The following is a 19,558-nucleotide window of genomic DNA, read 5'->3' as shown; positions in this document are numbered from 1 at the left end:
TCCCAAAAGTTTATCATTGTGGCTTTCAAAGTAAACCTGCATTGTCAATTCCAGACATTAACCCTGTGTTAGGAACAAAGGTGGTATTTCACAATTCTTTGAGTTTTTGAGTAATTATCTTTGTACATTATGGCTAAACTGCCCCCATTTACATAAAATATGTGCAGAGTTTTTCAGCTAATGGCTGGGGGAAAGCTGAGTAGTACAGAGGAACACATGATTCAGACAGATGTCTCTTAGGGGAGGGTTTATTAAAGGGAATGTTCTATATCCTGGTAAAGAAGACAGGACAGAAGTTGATAAAATACAGGTAGAACAGACAAACAAACAAAAAAAGAGTCCCATTCAATTACATCACATGAAGGCAGACCACTGAATACTGACAAATTTTATAAGTGCTTGTACACAAATGCTAGAAGTCTAAATACTAAGATGGGTGAACTTGAGTGTCTGGTATTGAGTGAGGATATTGATACAACTACGTACCATAGAATCTCCACGGATAGAAATTCCATGCCTGAATAAGACAACTCTAGCAGTAGGAATATCTGACCAGAATGGTGACAATAACTGAAATGCTCAAGGACATTAGAGAGGCTAAAAAAAAAAAAAAAAACCCACACACACCCTCAATAATAATGGGGGTTTAAACTATCCTCATATTGACTGAGTACACATCACCTCAGGATAAGATGCAGAGATGAAGTTTCTAGACACCATTTTGGTTCTTGGAACAGCTAGCCCTAAGACCCACAAGAAAAGAGAGGCGACTCTTGATTTAGTCTTAAGTGGTGCACAGGATCTGGTCCAAGAAGTGAATATAGTTGAACTGCTCAGTAATAGCGACCATAATGTAATTAAATTTAACATTCTCATAGGCCAGAAAATACCAAAGAAACCCACCACAGTAGCTTTTAACTTCAAAAAGGGGAGCTACACAAAAATGAGGAAGCTAGTTAAACAGAAATTAAAAGGAACAGTTGCAACAGTGAAATGCCTGCAACCTACATGGAAACTTTTTAAAATCACCACAATAGATGCTCAAACTAAATGTGTACTACAAACAAAGAACAAAACACTAAGAGAACCAAAAATGTGCCACCAGGGCTACACAGAGTAGGAGAAGCAGTTACAGACAACAACAAGACATCCTTTAAATGTTAAATCCTACTGAGGAAAATAGAAAAGACCATAAACTTCAGCAAGTCAAGTGTAAGAGAAAAATTAGGTAGGCAAAAAAAACACCCTTGAACTAAGCAAAAGATACCAAAATTAACAGCAAAAACATTCAAGTACATCAGAAGCAGGAAACCTGCCAACCAATCAATTGGGCCACTAGATGATTGAGGTGCTAACGATGCACTCTAGAAAGACAAGACCATTGCAGAGAATTCTTTCCATTGGTCTTCACTGCAAAAAAATGTGAGCCATTCTTTTTAAGTAACAAATATGGGAACCTGTCCCACATTGAGGTGTCAAAAGAAAAGATTTAGGAACAAATTGATTAAATAATAATAAGTCACCAGGACAGATGATATTCACCCAAGAGTTCTGAAGGAACTCTAATATGAAATTGCAAAACTGTGATATATAACTTATCACTTAAATCAGTCTCCGTACTAGATGACTGGAAAGGTAGCTAAATGTAACACCAATTTTAAAAAAGCTCCAGAGGTGATCCTGGCAATTACAGGCCTGTAAGCCTAACTTCAGTAGCATGCATACTGGTTTAAACTAGAGTAAAGAACAATTACACTGCTCTACAGCCAAAATGCTTCTGAAATAAATGTAGTCGAACTTTACTAATTCTGGGTCACTGAGAACGAAAATGATGCTTAAAATTGTTGATTGGCTCTAGTTTTCAAGATATGCTATTGGGTTAGTATATACGACCCTTGACTTGGGAATGGCGGAGGATAAGTGAGTTATAAAGGGAAGGGATCTCAATTTAAACCAGAAATGACTAAAATACATCTTTGACTGGATCTATGAATAAATCTATGACTGGGTTTGGACAGTACTTGCTTTTTAGGCAAAACAATGAATGATGCAATCTGAAGCTGGTATTGCGTCATACATGATATGAATTGCATCATGTTATTCCTAGAAGTCATGGATGATGCAATCATAACGAAGCTTACATCACTCTGCTGAACAAATTGCCCTATATCCGCTCTAGAATTCATATAGTGTCGTGCTCTTATTTGTCAGTGTTTGATTTTGCAAAGGGACACATTTCTGTTTAGCCAAAGTGAGCAGAGATGCCTCGTACTTGTGTAAACAGTGCAGATAACTTCTGCTATGTTTGTGGTGAAGTGACTTTTGCATCACAAAAGCGCAGTATAACCACTATGGTTAAGAAAGCCTATCACCTTTATTTTGGCTGCAAAACTGGAGATCAGGACAAGAGGTGGGCCCCACACATATGCTGCAACACTTGTGCAACAAATCTTCGCCAGTGGTTGAACAGGAAAAGGAAATCTATGCCTTTTGCAGTGCCAATGATTTGGAGAGATCCAACAGATCATACCAGCAGTTGTTACTTCTGCATGGTGCCTCCATTTGGGAAAGATTTGTCAAAGAAGAAAAAATGGACTGTGCATTATCCAAACATTCCATCAGCTATACGCCCAGTACCCCACAGAGAAGGGCTGCCGGTTCCTGATGCACCAGAATCATTCTCACTTGAGTCAGACGAGGAAGAGGAAGAGGATGAAACTTCTGGTCCTGAACCATCAATGTCACAGGACCCACATTTTCTCCCATCCTCTTCCTCTGAACCACACCTCATAACACAAGGTGAACTGAATGACCTTGTCAGGGTTTTGGAACTACCCAAGAGTAAGGCAGAGCTGTTGGGCTCCAGACTACAGCAGTGGAATCTCCTGGCAGGTGATGTTAGGGTTTCCATGTTCCGTGACCGTCAAAAAGGATCTTGTCCCATTCTTCTTCATAGAAAGTGATCTTGTAGCCTGCAACAATATCGATGGTGTGATGGCAGCCCTCAACATCGTTCACGATCCAGATGAGTGGAGACTATTCATTGATTCATCGAAGACGAGTCTTAAAGCTGTTTTACTGCAACATGAAACAACTTTTGAGGTGCATAAACTATGACCAACATCAGTGGCAGCTTTGTGGCGATTTGAAGGTTGTTGCTCTCTTGCTTGGTCTGCAGACTGGATACACAAAGTACTGCTGTTTTCTCTGCGAATGGGACAGTCGTGCAAGAGATTCCCACTACATCAAGAAAGATTGGCCACTCCGACCGTCATTGGAGCCTGGGAGGAAAAGTGTTCAGCATCCACCACTTGTTGAATCAAGGAAGATTTTGTTACCACCCTTACACATCAAGCTGGGTCTGATGAAGAACTTTGTCAAGGCCATTGACAAAACACAAGCAGCTTTCAAGTACCTCCGTGGAAAATTTCCAATGTTAAGTGAAGCTAAGATAAAGGAAGGTGTCTTTGTTGGTCCTCAGATTTGTGAACTTCTTCAAGATGATGCATTTGACCATGCACTGCGTGGCAAGGAAAAGACGGCATGGAAAGCCTTACAGTTAGTGGCAATAAATTTTCTCGGAAACAACAAGGCAGACAACTACAGGTTGTTGGTGCAAAACCTCTTCAAGGCATACGCCTTGGTTGCAACAGGTCACTAAAGATGCATTTTTTGCATTCTCATCTAGATTTTTTTCCACTAAACTGCAGAGCAGTGAGCGATGAGCACGGCGAGTGATTTCACCAGGACATTGCAACAATGAAGAAACGCTATCAGGGCAAATGGAGCCCATCAATGCTTGCAGACTATTGCTGGACAGTGACAAGAGATGCTCCATTTAATGAATACAAGAGAGAAGCCAAGAAGCGCCGAGTAGACACTGAATAGGACTAAACTATGTACATAATAGTTTTTTGCCTTTTGTTTCATAATAAATTTTATTTATATAACCCTTTTGCTGATTTTTAAAGTGTTACATAAACAGGACAGGTGACATATTATGGTTGCTTTACATGATAAACAAATGAAAAGACCTAGGTTTACAATTTATGATTAAAACTACTATTTACACAATATACATAGACAAAATGTAAAAAACTTAAATATCTTAGAAACAGTAGCAAGTTGTTTTAATTGTCATATTTGAATTCAGCACATCAAAATACATAATAAATAGCACATTTTATCTCTGAAGCAGACGACTTCTCAAAAATTGTAGACCAGTGTTATCAGACACAGATGAACAGGGCCGCCCAGAGGATTCAGGGGGTCTGGGGCAAAGCAATTTTGGGTGTCCCCCATCCATAAAAAAAGTTGCAATACCATAGAATACTATATTCTCGTGGGGCCCCTGTGGAGCCTGGGGCAAATTGCCCCACTTGTGCGCACCCCGCCCCCTTTGGGCGGCCCTACAGATGAACACAATTTGTTGGGGAAGAGTCAACACGGCTTTTGTAAAGAGATGCCTCACAAATCATGCCTCACCAATCTATTAGAGTTCTTCGAGAGTAGTCAACAAGCATGAACAAGGGTGATCAGGTGAATATAGTGTACTTGGACTTTCAGAAAGCCTTTAACAAGGTCCCTCACCACAGGCTCTTAAGCAAACTAAGCAGTCATGGGATTAGAGGGAAGGTCCTCTCCTGGATCAGTAACTAGTTAAAGACAATAAACAAAGGGTAGGAATAAATGGCCAGTTTTGAGAGTGAAGACAGGTAAATAGTTGGTTCTCCCAAGGATCTGTACTGGAACCAGTGATGTTCAACATAGCCATAAATTATCTGGGAAAAAGGGTAAACAGTGAGGTAGCAAAGTTTGCAGATGATACAAAACTATTCAAGAGAGTTGTCAGCTTTGGATTTAATTAAAGTGTTACAAAGGGATCTCACAAAACTGGGTGACTGGGCAACAAAATGATAGATGAAATTCAATGTTGAAATGCGCAAAGTCGTGCACATTGGAAAATATTCCACCTAATACATACAAAACGATGGGTCTAAATTCTCTTTCTTGAATGGTAAAAATTATCTTGGAGTCATCACAGATCATCTCTAAAAACATCTGCTCAATGTGCAGCAGCCGTCAAAAGAGCTATTAGGAACCATTAGGAAAGGGATTGATCATAAGACAGAAAATATCATAATGGTACGTCCATACCTTGAATACTTTGTGCTGGTGCCCCATCTCAAAAAAAAAAAAAAAAAAAAAAAATTGGAAAACATACAGAGAAGGGCAACAAAACCGATTAGGGGTATGGAACAGCTTCCATATGAGAAGAGATTAAGAAGACTGGGACTGCTCACACAATGCACAGTCATCCTGTGGAGCTTGTTGCCAGGGCATTTTGTGAAAGCCAGAAGTATAACTGGGTTCAAAAAAGAATTAGACAAATTTACGTAAGATAGGTCCATCAATGGCTACTAGCCAAGATGGTCAGGGATGCAGAGTTTGGGACTGGATGACAGGGGATGGATCACTTGATAATTTCCCTGTTCTGTTCATTCCTTCTAAAACCATCTGGCACTGGCCATTGTTGGATGTCTGGATATAAAGCAAAATGGGCCATTGGTCTGAACCAGTATCACGTTAGATATACTTTTTGGACTGAGTGCACAGAATCTCTTTTTCAAGACTATGCTCTATTTTAACTTCTAGTAGCCTTGATGGTTTATAAGACCATTATCTGAAAATCCTCCCTTCATGAAGTACAGTACCATAGCACACTCAGTAAAAGCCAGTTTTTCCAAAGGCCTGCTGATTTGAGTGTGCACATAATTTGTCCATGTGTATTTGGCCAACTATCTGGCATGCATATACAGGTGTGGATATTGCATGCAAATTGAAGCAGGTGCAAATTTAAAATAAATTGGAAGTGCTTTGGAAACATAGCCTTCAATATAAAAATACTGATTAGTTATTCCTACTGAAAAACTGATCAAACATCAGAATTATACACAATCATTGTCGTATGTCACTGTTGGAAGTTGATAGCATTTTAGATATTTATTGGTCAAAAAATCATACAGTGCTTTAAAAAAAAAAAAACATAAAATTATGCTTACCAGCATTGCAATGTTCAGGAACAACAAACTCAAAAAGGTCCTGTGTAAAGAATGGGGCGTTATCATTATCATCCTCTATTTTGATTATATGCGGCAGTGGTTTCTCTGGTGAATACCCATCTGGAGTGGTTGCATAGCAAATTATCTATAAGAGAGAGAAAACCTTAGTTGCCCACTGTTCTAGAGCAGGGCGAAATATTCCTTTTCAGCCCAGTGGATAACAGGATCTACAGAATAATTTCTGCAAAGCACAAAGTCAAATATCCTTTTCATAAGCAGACAAAACACTTAATAGAAGTAAATGGCTTATGTCTGCAATAAATATTTTGCAGCTATTTGCATATATTAATCTTTCCTTGTTGATCATGGAGGACAAAGCTGAGCTCTTTCTAGCCATTGGTGCACTGGGTTTCTTTTCCTTTTGTGATTAACGGTTTCTGCTTCAGGATAACATGCAAGACCCAATTTCAATAACAAATTTGTTTTCAGTCAGATGCAAGAGAAGATTATTGATGTTACAGGCTGGCAGTGGTAGAAGCAATGCATTTAACTGCTTCCCAGCCCCCATGACAATCATTTGCATTATTTTCCACAGTTACAAGTGAAAGATTTCCATCCTGGGATCTGAATACACTGACCCACTGTCAGTCACAAAGAGACCATCCTTAGCCAACCCATCTTGTGATCCAAGCGTCACACTCAAAGGTGCTCACTTAAGCAGAGTGCAGCTTTTGGCAAAAGTGGAAACAGAGGAGTGAGCAACCAATGCAATACCAGCAATTGTGTGTGTGGGGACTATGTAGAGGTAGATACAAGAACAAGCTACAGAATGATTGCTTCAGTTTTACTGAAAGGTGCATTCCCTCTGCCTCTGGGGGTAGTGGCAGCACTTTTTGTAGACTTTCCACACTTAATATTATTTCTATATTCTCCTTGGTGGGCAATCTGAAGCTGCCTTGTCTGACACTTTCCTCCTCACTGTCAAAGTCAGACATACTTTGCAGTTCTACAAATTCACGTGGCAGACACATTAAACTTATTAATTCCATAAGTTTATCTTCTGGCATACCTCCTTCCTCACCCTACAAAGAAACGTTGACTGACATTAGCATGCCACACTTGTGGTGTGCCACACTCTAGTGTTGCCAAAAACAGCAGAGCCAACACTTTGTATAGTTTTGCTTGTTTCTACCTGAGACAACAGTCAGGCAAGTAAAAACAACGTCTTTTCAGTAGTGCATAGACAAATGGTGTCCAAACATAGCAAGAGTCTCTGATACTCTATGTGTTTGAGGTGCAGAAAGTGAAGAAGCAATGGCAGTAGACATAATTGACCATGTGTTTCTTATTTGCTTTCTTTTCAATTAAGGTCTGAGCCTGGCTAACCAACTGCCTAAGAGAAAGGAGGAAGCATATTCACTGAGAAATAAGCCAGAGGGAAGCAGAATGAACAAACATCTAATGTGCAGTGGAATTATTAGACTCTCTTATTTTTACTATTTCCCTATTGTGTAGGAAAACAATGGAATATTAATGTTCCCAATAGTCCATTGGAAGCAGACCTATCCACTTCTGCCACTTCCTTACACCTCTCAGCCAGCAGAGAGAGCAGTTTACCCATTTAATAAACATTAAAACTGAACTGAACAAGCAAATGCTGAGGAACTAATACAGCTCTCTTGATTATCTTTTTGTCTCATTTTAACTTTATGTGGACTTTTTCAATTCTTCCACCAGAAAAGAAGTCTTGTAAAACTAGATCTTCCTTCACTTCCACCACCAATTTCTGCGCTGTAAATATCAGGGATACTATTTGGGATAGTTGTCTGAGCACAGATACATTTTCCTCCCATTCCTGTTAGAACACACCAGTGAAGTACTTTAGCAATAGAATGAAAATACATTTAATTGTGTATACAATTTAGGCCCTTACCTGAAAGCTTGGATACTGTTCACGGTCTACTGGGCCAGTAGCAAAAATATTCCCAGTTTCTCTCTCTATATAAAACAAACCCTTTGGATCTTGATCAATTCCAGGACCAGCTGCAGAGTAATGAATGACGTAGTTTTGGGCTGTGTCAGACTGGACCTATAAAGAGTAATTTGTTAAACACAGACAAAATAATTCATCATTAAACACCTTTCTGTTTCTGTGTTTTCTGAATTAATGTAAGCGTGGGATAGAAAACAGTGTCACCCTTCAGAAAAGATGTATAAAATCCAAGTCTTAGGTTCAGGTACTACAGCAGCTCAAACTTTTACACAGAACAGGAAAATGGTCTGCTTTGTGCCAATCTTCAGGGCTGGCTTTAGCAAGTGCGGGGCCCGATTCGTGGGGCTTGTACTCACCAGGTGGCGCTTTGAGTCTTCGGTGGCACTTCAGATTGCTGCGCTCCAGGCGGGGCTTGCTGCGCTCCAGCCGGGGCGGTGGCCCGAGGAGCGGGGCCGCGGGCTTGCCGCGCTCTGCCTGGGCGCAGGGCCCTCTAAGGTGCGGAGCATGATTCGGGGGGAATCGGCCTAAAGCTGGCCCTGCCAATCTTAACTACCTTTATAGTAAATGCACATATGAGAAAGGCTGCTAATCCTTCACAAATACCAATGGAAGAAAATCCAGCTTGGAGTAGAGTGCATGGGGAAGGGGAAGATGTGAGTAAAATATATTTAGTCTCACCATCATTATAGACAGAGCTGCCAGGTGTAGCTAAGGTTGCCTAATGCTTTTCATTAGAAACCCCTATTTTCAATCACTCACTCATAACCATTCTGGTTAACATTTGCTATGTCTGAGATTGACTTTTTAGGCAAAACTGGTTCAGCTATTTATGACTGGAAGTGGTTTGTGGGGGTTTGCGCCACTGTTAGTTCTTACTAAAAAGTTTCTTTCAAGAAATTTAGAACCTTCTTTCTTTGGAGCAGGGACTTGATATTTGGCAAGGGGATAGCACTGGGGTCAGTGCGATGCCTTTTTTCTTGTCCTCATAAAAATCCACCCAGATTTCACCTGATTATAATCCTCTAAGTAGTATTTACACATAAGTAGAGCTTTTTAGAGGAATGCTGCTAAAATCTCCAGAAGTGCAATAAGCATGCTCCAGACCCACAGATCTCCATGGCAACTGCAATAATCATGTTTTCAGGCCCCACCCGGTCTCCTACATAGTAGGCAGAGAGCTAGTGCTCCAGACAGAACATAAACATAGCAGCAGCATCTCTCCTCTTCCGCCTCGGTAAAGAAGTGCTAGACAAGGCTGATGTTAATAACTTTGCACAGTTCACAGCCTTTATTATTGAGCGAAACCTCACACTTCTACTTTACTAGGCATGCAAATAGCATTCTCTCGCCTTTACACTCTTAATTTGGCCCCATTATGTATATACATGCTACAGTCTTCAGTGACATGATCATATTATTTGTTCTACGGGACCCCAGTATAGACAAAGAATGAGACAAAAGTTCTGAGAAATAGGACTGGGATTCAGGAGTTGTGTTCTAGACTTACTTCTGCCTCAGACTGCCTATGCGTATTTGGCAAGACTATCAATGCATATACACATAGGGGCTGAATTAATCTTATGATTTTTTTCCTGAAAAGCAGTTACTAAGGATTCACCTTAGTTGCTTTTCTAAAACAATAATGTAGTTGGTTTTCTTCACTTTTTTGCAAAGATGCCATCTGAATCCAAAGGCAGTGGCTTACAGTATTTTGTACTGGTCAGATAGGAAAGTCACTTACATTATAAAAATAGCTGGTGTATAAAATGTACCTGTTGAATTTGCAATGGAAAAGGTCCAAGAGAGTTCTCCATCATAGAGGATGGGAGAGGAGCCCACCTTCTTTTGGTTCGCCTGAGGACTGTATCTCTAGTATGTCTTGTCTTAGGTGTCTGGATTTAGAAGACCAAAAGAAATTAAATAAAGATCAACTCAAAAATTCTTAAGGTTTATATTCTTACTTGCTTCCTCTCATTTCCCACCCCCCGCCCCCAGCCTCACAGATTTTTCAGAACTCTCTCCAAATCTTAAGGACCAGTTTTTGCTCTTTTAAATCCTCTTTTTCACCATTCTGTTTTCAGCCCTGTGCAACATTCATTATTTTAATACTTCCTACCAATATACAGTGCTCATGAAGTTTTTTAATTGCTTAAAATTTGCTTTTCTAAAATCTTAATGCCCTCGATGAACATCAATTTCCAGCCTTTGCCACCTCAAGGAGTCCTGAAAATTTAAAACCTATGCACTTATTAGGTATTGCTAAATTAAAAGTACACAATCTACTATACAATAGCTATGCCTGATCATTTTAAGAGTTATAAACAACAACTTTTACACAATGAGAAGCCAAACTGTAAAAAGAGTTTCCAAAAAATAAAAGTAAAATGTCTGTAGCAATTGTGAGCCTACCTTTTTTTGATGAGCTAGCAAATTAACGTGTATCTTCTTTTCTTCATGTCTTTGAATGTCCTTGAGTAATATGGTAAAAGTCTTTTTTTCAGAAGATAAAGAAATGATATTTGTTGTATACACAGAACCATCTTCTAGAATTCTAAAGTCAGGATCGCTTGAGCTGATATGTTCTGTGGACTTAAGGCACTCTTTCAGATTTACTGTAAGAAAGAAATTTCAAAGATTCTCTCAAGTCACAACAAGACAAATGGTTTCAAACTTACATGCCTAAAGTTTGGTTTATATTTATGCACCTATGTAAAGGTGGCCCGATTTCAAGTCAATGTGCTTAGCACCTCTAAAGGTCAGACTAATTTTATTTAAGAATTTAGAGCCCAGCTTCTGAACAAGTTTACATTCATGTTGCACATCCATCCATTCGTTAAACACATTAGGCCATTTGCAAAGGATACTTGGCCATAGTGAGTACTTTACACTGACACTGTCGGGGGAGGGGGGGGAGAATAGGTTTAATTTTGGTGACTAATGTTTCCCAAAGTAATATAATTCTTCTTGTGTATTTTTTGCCCCCCAAAGTGCTTACCTATCCTAAAATAGTGCCATCACCCATGTACATAAATAATTCTGCTACAAGACAGTGGGTGAAATCTTTTCTCCATTGAAGTCATTGGCAAGATTCCAACATACTTCAACGGGACCAGGATTTTTTTCCAGTATGGTCAGACAAACTTGTTCATAAAAACAGATTCCATCTCAGTGTTTCCTAAGTATAACCACTGAGGGGGTAATTGACAGTGTTCCTTTCTCTTCTTAAAAACAGCCTGCCTTACTGTTGAATGTTCAAACATTATTACAGAGCATTTCAGCAAATAATACCCCTTATTGTTCAGCATTCAAGACACCAGGGAATCTTCCTTCCTTTGCTAATAGCCCTGCTTTCCCATAAGTGAGCACTTGAATATGAATTCTGCCTCTGAGGCAAGGTAAGTCAGCATTATTCCTAGTACTGAACAGCTCTGTGTATTGTTATATCCTGTAGGATATTAAAATCATACAGAACTTAGCAACTGTGGGGAAAATCCTTGCTTATTTTACTATTGTGCTATGAGTCACCAGTTGTATTACAACAAAAATGGCATTCTTTCTCAATAAAATGTTAAGGAACAGCATTCAGGCTACAATGGCATGGATAAATATTTGTAGACAAACAGATGCATTGTATAAAATTCTTCCATTTAGTAATCCTTTATAGTTAAAACTTTTTGAAATATTCTTCTTGAATAAAGTGAAATTAAATGAATTACTTTCATATTCATTCCAGTTAAAAGAGGATACATACCCACCTCCCTCATACAAAATACACAATGATCAGCTGCATAGATTTTCATTATAAAAAACTGACATTAAGGTTAGCTTCTCCATTGCATGTCCTTTTTATTCACCCTCATTTTAAAGGTAGTCTTGATTAATAAACATTCAACAGACTGATGGGATAAAAATCTACTGTTCCTTCAGTAGAGACTAGGGCCACTACCCTGACCCACGCTCCAAAACTGTGCCAATACTGGTATAATACAGCCTCAGATTCAGCTCTCAGAGGATCTCCATTGTGTAGGAAGATCCTCAGGTGGCACAGAGGCTCTGTAGCAACTCCTACATCACACCCTCCCAGATGCTGCCACAGGAGACTAATCTGGAAAAAGAGGGTGTTGTCTGGGCTTCCCTAATCCCCGTCAAATTGCTTAAACTTGGGCTGCTCAACCCAGTACAGAGCAGCCCGAGGATTGAGGAACTTCTCTCCTGAATACTGCACTAAATACTTCATAGCCACAGCTGAGGATTTGGCCATATGTGATTTCACTGCTCATACGTCAGTGACACAGGAAAAATCTGGGTTTGTTTGTTTTTTTAAAACAATCCAAGTTAAAGACTATAGGGCTTCACACTCCATTTTGGTCAATTTCACAGTCGTAGGATATTAAAAATCATAAATTTTCATGATTTCACCTATTTAAATCTGAAATTTCACGGTGCTGTAATTGTAGGGGTCCTGACCAAAAAGGAGGGGGGGGGGGGGGGCAGAGCTCAAGGTTATTGTGGGGGGGAGGGGGTTGCAGTACTGCTACCCTTACTCCTGCAGAGCTGGGCAGCTGGAGAGTGGTGGCTGCTGGTCGGGAGCCCAGCTCTGAAGGCAGAGCCATCGCCAGCAGGAGCGCAGAAGAAAGGATGGCATGGTATGGTATGGCAACCCTTACTTCTGTGCTGCTGCCTGCAGAGCTGGGCCCTCGGTCAGCAGCCGCCTTTCTCCAGCTGCCCAGCTCTGAAGACAGCGCAGAAGTAAGGGAGGCAATACTATGACACCCACTCCCCCCCCCCACAACTCCCTTTTAGGTCAAGACCCCCAATTTGAGAAACACTGGTCTCCTTCATGAAATCTGTACAGTATAGGGTAAAAGCACACGAAAGACCAGATTTCACAGTCTATGTTTTTCATGACCGTGAATTTGGTAGAGCCCTAACTATAGAAAATGTATCCCTTCTATGTAAGCTGTGAGTGTTCAGCACTTGCAAAGATTAGACCACATATTTAGATCTTTTTTTAGATACCTATCTTTAGGCATCCAAGTTGGAAAATGTTGGCCAAAACTTCTGCCTTGAATAAAAAATAAATCTGCTAGTAATTGGTTATAACAAGAATCAAAATGTGCACATGCTGCTGGTGTGCAGCGTTAAAATGTATAACAAAACACAGCAAATCCTTCAGTAAAAGGCTAATCCAATATGCAGTTGAATTTAACTAACTGGGCGTTGTCACAACTGCAATAAATTGTTATTACAAAATAAATCAGTATCTCCTCTTCATTGTAAAAGCAGCTACAGAAATGGTGAAATGATGATGTAGAGTTTTGAAGGACATTTTGAAGCTTCTCACCTCTGCCAACTAATGTTCCAGCCTCTAATTTAGAAGGAACATTAAAAGTGACTTTCTTGCAAGCTTCACAAAATAAACTCAATACCTGAAAAGGAAAGAAAACAAAAAAGAATAGTCACCCTTGCTGTGAAAGTATTTTTAAACATTGTTTGAAATCATGGCATAAAAAGTATATAGGAGCTAGATTGTTAGTCATGTTAAATAAAGAATACCAAAATGTAAAGTTGAAACATGTATTACATATTTTGGTGACTGATTTCAAGTTACATGAGTAATGAGACATACAGGGAGGTTTTTTGCTTTGTTTTTTTAAACAGTCCAGTGAAACAACCTAGAAAGTATCATTTATTACAAATGACAGGAAAGCACTGTGGCATAACAGGGTTAGAACTAGGAAGATGCAGGGTCTGTTCTTGACTCTCACCATGATGTGTGTGACTTCAGCAAAGATATTTAACCTGTGATTGAAATACTGGGCCCAATTGACGTCACTGGCAGAACTCCTATTGACTTCAACAGGGTCAGGATTACACTCGGCCTCCCACTTCACCACATTTTGAAGTGGGAAAATAAAAATTTATCTTCCTTTAAAGAGCACTTTGGACTCCATGGATGAAGTGTACTAAGTGTACTAAGATTCAGCAATTCATAAAGTTTATTTCTATAGGGTTGCATTGATTTGTAATGTTTAAAGGAATAAATATTTTATTAATGTCATATAATACTTGGCACATACATATTAATTTGTATCTTCAAAAGTACTTTTCTAAAACTACTTAAGCTCCAAATCCTTCAATTGCATCTGATTTATAAGGCTCCAGATATGTGCAGAGGTCTGTCAACTTACATATATCACATTACAGAATTGGGGCTTCAAACTTCAAAACGCCCATCTGTAGCTGGTAAATAATAACCACATTTTATAAAACGATATGGAGGCATAGCGGTTCCTAGTTCAAAAAGCAAGCAGTCTTTGAATTTCTAGCCAATCACGATTTTAAAACTGATTAATTTTGAAACACTCTGGATAACCACAGCATTTAAGATAATTAAAATATTGTGTATGCATCAGTAAAAGCGTCTTTTCCTATTTAAATTATTTCTGTTGTTCACATCCTTTCATGAATCTCAACCATATAACTGAAATCACTATTAATTTCCCAGCTAACATTTGGGCTATTTGTAATAGTAATTAATCCTTACAAAACTTCCCTGTCTCTCCTGGAAAAAAAAATGTTGCTTGTGTATTATTTTTAATTTAAAAAACAATACACAATATAATCAGACACAGTTTAGGAGTTTTTTTAGGCCAATGAAATGTTATTTCAAAACATTACCCAACAAGTTTAGTCTGATAGTCACATGAAGAGTTATGGAAGTAATATAACCAAAGACAAGATAAGACTAGACCTGCTGGTAACTATAAAAGGGTTCAATATGCTCTGAGTGTATATATGACACAGATGCCTACACTTGCATTATGTAAGGAGTGTTTGTTATGTTGAGTTTTGTTTTTGTTTGTTTGTTGGGGTGCAAGAGAAGGTGGGGAATTTTGCTTTCTTTAATTGGACTGGTAAGTAAAGTACGATTAGCATGGCTTTTCCCCCTCCATTCATCGAGATTACAGTAAGGGTAAGTAAATGGATTGTGTCTGGGCAGGTAAGTTTTTGTGAGAATTTTCCAAGACTGAGTGCATTATATATTAAAATAATCAATTTTGCCTGGCAATAGTATGGAAAGTTTACTTACACAGGGACAATCTACTCACCTATTCTTTACTCTGATTATGATAATGGGGGGCGGCCAAGCTAATGTTACTTTACTCACCCATTAAAAAGAGTTGTTTTCCTGAAGGCAAATAGAATTGGTCAGGGCTGAGATTTATTTATACTCATACATAATTAAGTTACCCTGCATTGAAATGGGCCAAAAACTGTTCACCTTCCAATGCATGGACCCTCTGAAGGAAATAGGAGTACTTGTGTGAGCATGGTGAGCAGGATTTGGCTTCAGATGAATAACCGAATTTGACTTTTATAAATACAACATAAAGAAACTTTCCTTTTCATACCTGATTTATTGACTAATAATAAATATATGTATTAATGATAATCCTTTACTGCTGTAATAACCAATAGAATCACAGAATATTATTGTTAGAAGAGACTTCAGGAGGTCATCTAGTCCAATCCCCTGCTCAAAGCATGTCTAGTCTGACAGCCCTAATCAAGAAACACCACTTAAAAAAACGGAAAAACACAACAACAAAAAACCCCACAAGCACCATTTTGGGCAGTTGGACTAAACAAATCTATAGATGTAGGTGACAAAGCACCAAAGTCAATTTAATTTTTCTGACTCATCTAGTCTTCCCTTTCTAAAGTTCATGTAAGTAAGGCTTTCATACCAGAAAGGCACATAGCCTCTTCACCATACAACATGATATTCCTTCCATGGCATATAATGGTGCCTTCCGACACTTTAATTTACAAGTTCATGTAAAAGGGGCAAAGGTTACTAAGCCCTAATAAAATATATATATTTATTTTTAAAGTGAGAAGCCAGGAATGAACTTCAACAAGCCTTCACTGACAACTTGGGCCCAAAAAGGTTCAAATGAATTCAGGAAAAGTTTTTGTTGGTTTGTTTGGGGGGGATTTGTTAAGAGGGGAAATGGTTCTCTCTGAATCTAGACTCTGCATCTAAACCAAAGTTTCACTTTTTTTTTAAGTGACACTTATTCAATAATCAGCAGGCACACAGTTAACATTTCACTAACGCTCACTGCATTTGGTTTCTTCGAAAGAGAAAAAACGAGGCTGCTCTGACTGATCCAGACAAACCAAATCAACGCATCTCTGGGGGGAGAAACTACTCCAAACACACACAACTACCACCGCCCTAGCCGTGGTACAAAGAACAGCTTCCCCCGCGCCGCTGCTTACAGCCGCACCAAAACCTTGCGGGTAACCACGGACCGTATCCTGCGCGGGTGGCCCCAAACTCTCCCCAGCGGCGGCAGCGGGACCAGCCCGCAGAACACCGCGGCCCGGGCAGAGGCGCTGCGCTGCTCGGCGCCCGCTGTGGGGTGGGGAGCGCTGGCCACACTCACCAAGAGGCCGAAGAGGAGTTGCCGACAGGCGGTTCTGCAGAGCGAGCCCCCCTGGCGGGCTGCGGCGGGGGCCATCTCGGGGTGGCTGGGGGCGGCGGAGGCTGCTGGCTGAGCGCGCCCGCGGAGGAGCAGGGGGCAAGGCTGCTGCTGCCGGTGCGGTGGCGAGCGGGAAGGCGATGGCTACTTTCTTTTCCCTCTTTTTGTTCGGGGCGGGTGGGGCGCAGCGGCAGACGAGCCGTGCGGCTCCTCGCAGGGACTTGAGTTGTTTGCTGTGCGCCTCGCCTGGGCCAGGAAACTCCCTTCTCGGCCAGCCCCCTTCCTCCGCCGGCCGGGTCGGGCCAGGCGCTGCTTCCCCTCCTCCGCCCACCGCGGAACCCGCCCTGGCCCCAGCGCTGGGCGTAGCGGCGCACGAAGAGGGAGGCGCCAGGCACACCTGAGCCCCGCTTGACTGGACGGCTATGGCTCGGGTGGTTTCCCCACCCTGGCTGGGGGCAGTCTCGGCGGCGGCGCCCTTGTACTAGCAGCGCCTTCCCCTGCCCAGCTGGGACCCCCTGGTTGTCCCCGGGGGCGGGGACCGCCCTAGGAGCTTGGCTTCACTTCCCCAGAGAGCGAGTGAAATCCGGCCCCCACGCACGAGGTAGAGCAGGCAAAGGGGCAGCTGGAGCCGAGAAGGCGGGGCCCGGGGCTCAGGGTCAGTCGCGAGGGGAAGGGAGGCGGGGATGTTGGAAGCGGCTTTGCAGGTGAGCTTGGTGAAGTTGACAAAAGCCTGGGGGCGTTCGCAGCTCAGCGCTTGAGCCGCCGTTTCCAGCCCCAAACCTCCCGCAACGGAGGGAGTGTGAGTCAAGCCTCACAACTCACAAGACAATCTTTAAAATGATGAGGTTTAAAAAAAAAAAGTTTGTGGTTCTTTTTTATTGGGCTTCTGATTTTTATTTCATTTAGAGTTCACATTTTCAAGCAACCGAGCTGTCTAGATTTCCTTTTTTTTTTTTTTTTTTAAGAGAAAACTTGAGATTCTCAGGTGTCAGAGTAGCAGCCGTGTTAGTCTGTATCCGCAAAAAGAAGAACAGGAGTACTTGTGGCACCTTAGAGACTAACAAATTTATTAGAGCATAAGCTTTCGTGGACTACAGCCCACTTCTTCGGATGCATTATTCCAGAGCCTGGGGTGTGAAGAAAAAGCAACAGCTGGCAGTGCTGAGTATTTCTGTGATGGTTTTAAATATTCAAATGGACAGTGATTTTAAAAAAATAAATGTTTTTCCCCCTCCCCCCAAACTAAATATTGCAATGTTAAACAAAATGAAACTGACCAGAAACAAAGGTGAAGATGGGTTTTGTATTTTGTGGTCCAAAGTGAGTGAGGTACAAAAAGTAAACAAACTACTTAAATAGTGAAAAGTAAATTATTATTTTTAAATACATTCAATTTATCTTCACCCACGAAAGCTTATGCTCCAATACGTCTGTTAGTCTATAAGGTGCCACAGGATTCTTTGTTGAACCTAGGGGCTTGTCTACATTTACTGCACTGCTGTGGTGCTTGGTGAAGATGCTACCTACGCCTATAGGAGAATTTCTCCTGTTGATGTACCACTGTCTACACCAGGGGTTAGGCTGTTATAACTATGTCGCTCAAGGGTGTGGATTTTCCACACCCTGAGTGATGTAGTTATTTCAACATAAGTGCCTTGCATAGACCATCTTTCAGTCTACTTTGCTTCTAGTTTATCCTTTCAGTTAAAGCCCTGATTATCCCTCACCTTGTACGTTATAGGTCTGATGTATGGGATTTCTGCACAGGCTTGTAGAATCTGCCCCTAAGTGAAATAAGCAGAAAAGAAGAACTGACCTACTGATGGGGCATGTCAGCTGTACCATGCATTTTCATTACAGATTTTTCTGTATTTAATAATATTGCTAATGAAATATTTTTCTGTCAAATATGTGTGCCGGGAAACTGGAATTCGGGAGCTAACATTTAGGAACTGGTAGCTTTTCCCCCTTTTTGCTTTTTGTTTAATAAACATATCCTGCCAATTCCCTCTATCTTTAAGGCAAATATAGAGCCAAAGCATGACCCATTCTGCACGCCCATGGAGGCATCAAACTCTCTTTACTACTCTGTGCCATCTATTCATACTGTGAATGGCAGCATGGAGAGACGTGAAACTTCCTCAAGACCACTACATTCCTCATACTATTTGGGTGTAGAGTGGATGTCAAGGAACAGGGAATACTCCATTCCCCTGCACCAGCCAACACAGTTGCACCAAGGAACAGGGCCGGCTTTAGGTCGATTCAGCCGATTCGGCTGAATTGGGCCCCGCGCCAAGAGGGCACCGCGCTGCAGCTGTCCACCCCGCCCCCAGCTCACTTCCCCGGCCCCTCCTCCCCTCCCCTGAACGCCCCGCCCCCTCCCCTGATTCGCGGGAAGTCTGAAAAGAAGCAGGGGCAGGCCAGCAGCACAAGGTAAGCTGGGGTGGGGGCGCGAGAAGGGCTCCGGGGAGGCGCGGCCCGTTCCCGCAGGCCCCAGCGGCTCTGGCCCGGCCCGGTCCCCGCAGCTCGGGTCGGCTCCGGCCCGGTCCCCGCGGCGAGGCCCCCGCGGTGCGGCTTGGGTCTCCCCCTCGTCCCCCCCGCGGCGCGGCTCGGGTCTCTCCCCCGTCCCCCCCCCCCGCGGCGCGGCTCGGGTCTCTCTTCCCCCCCTGGGGCACCATAGCTGTGTGTTGCCCCATACATAGGACTTGTGGCAAAAATCACAATTGCCCCATAGTAATTATGTTAGAATGAGTTACAGTACCATGCTAACCTTCAAAATATTAATGGGTCATAGCATACCATCAAAATTACACAACTTTCATTCATTTCAAAAAGAATTGCAGACATGGTAAAATGCCAGGATATGGCTACAATTTGGACCCAATTATGACACATTTCCAAATGTAATGCTCCAAGTGAATCAGACTACTTATATTATTAAGCATTATGCTCCACAATAAGTATTTGCCCTTTTGAATCCTTAGTTATGTGTCAGCATATTTGTCTGG

General features: G+C 41.5%; 1 protein-coding gene across 2 annotated transcripts in view; it reads right to left on the bottom strand.

Annotated features, from left to right (window-relative positions):
• The window catches only part of LOC128831482 (desmocollin-2-like), a 40,574-nt gene extending 23,504 nt beyond the window's left edge, over positions 1–17,070 (bottom strand). The window contains exons 1-6 of one of the 2 annotated variants that reach the window (XM_054017910.1): positions 16,512–17,070; positions 13,400–13,484; positions 10,465–10,667; positions 9,828–9,947; positions 7,996–8,151; positions 6,063–6,207 (exon numbers count right to left, since the gene is read on the bottom strand). In XM_054017910.1, the coding sequence (XP_053873885.1) occupies positions 6,063–6,207; positions 7,996–8,151; positions 9,828–9,947; positions 10,465–10,667; positions 13,400–13,484; positions 16,512–16,586 (784 nt within the window). In that variant the 5' untranslated portion in view covers positions 16,587–17,070. The remainder of the gene's footprint in view (positions 1–6,062; positions 6,208–7,995; positions 8,152–9,827; positions 9,948–10,464; positions 10,668–13,399; positions 13,485–16,511) is intronic. The other variant, XM_054017909.1, reaches the window with a different exon arrangement.
• Positions 17,071–19,558: the final 2,488 nt, after the last annotated feature.

Source organism: Malaclemys terrapin, chromosome 2 (assembly GCF_027887155.1).
Source record: "Malaclemys terrapin pileata isolate rMalTer1 chromosome 2, rMalTer1.hap1, whole genome shotgun sequence".
Classification (NCBI taxonomy): Eukaryota; Metazoa; Chordata; order Testudines; family Emydidae; genus Malaclemys; species Malaclemys terrapin.
The sequence above is the reverse complement of the archived record's forward strand: the minus strand, read 5'-3'. Positions and strand labels throughout refer to the sequence as shown.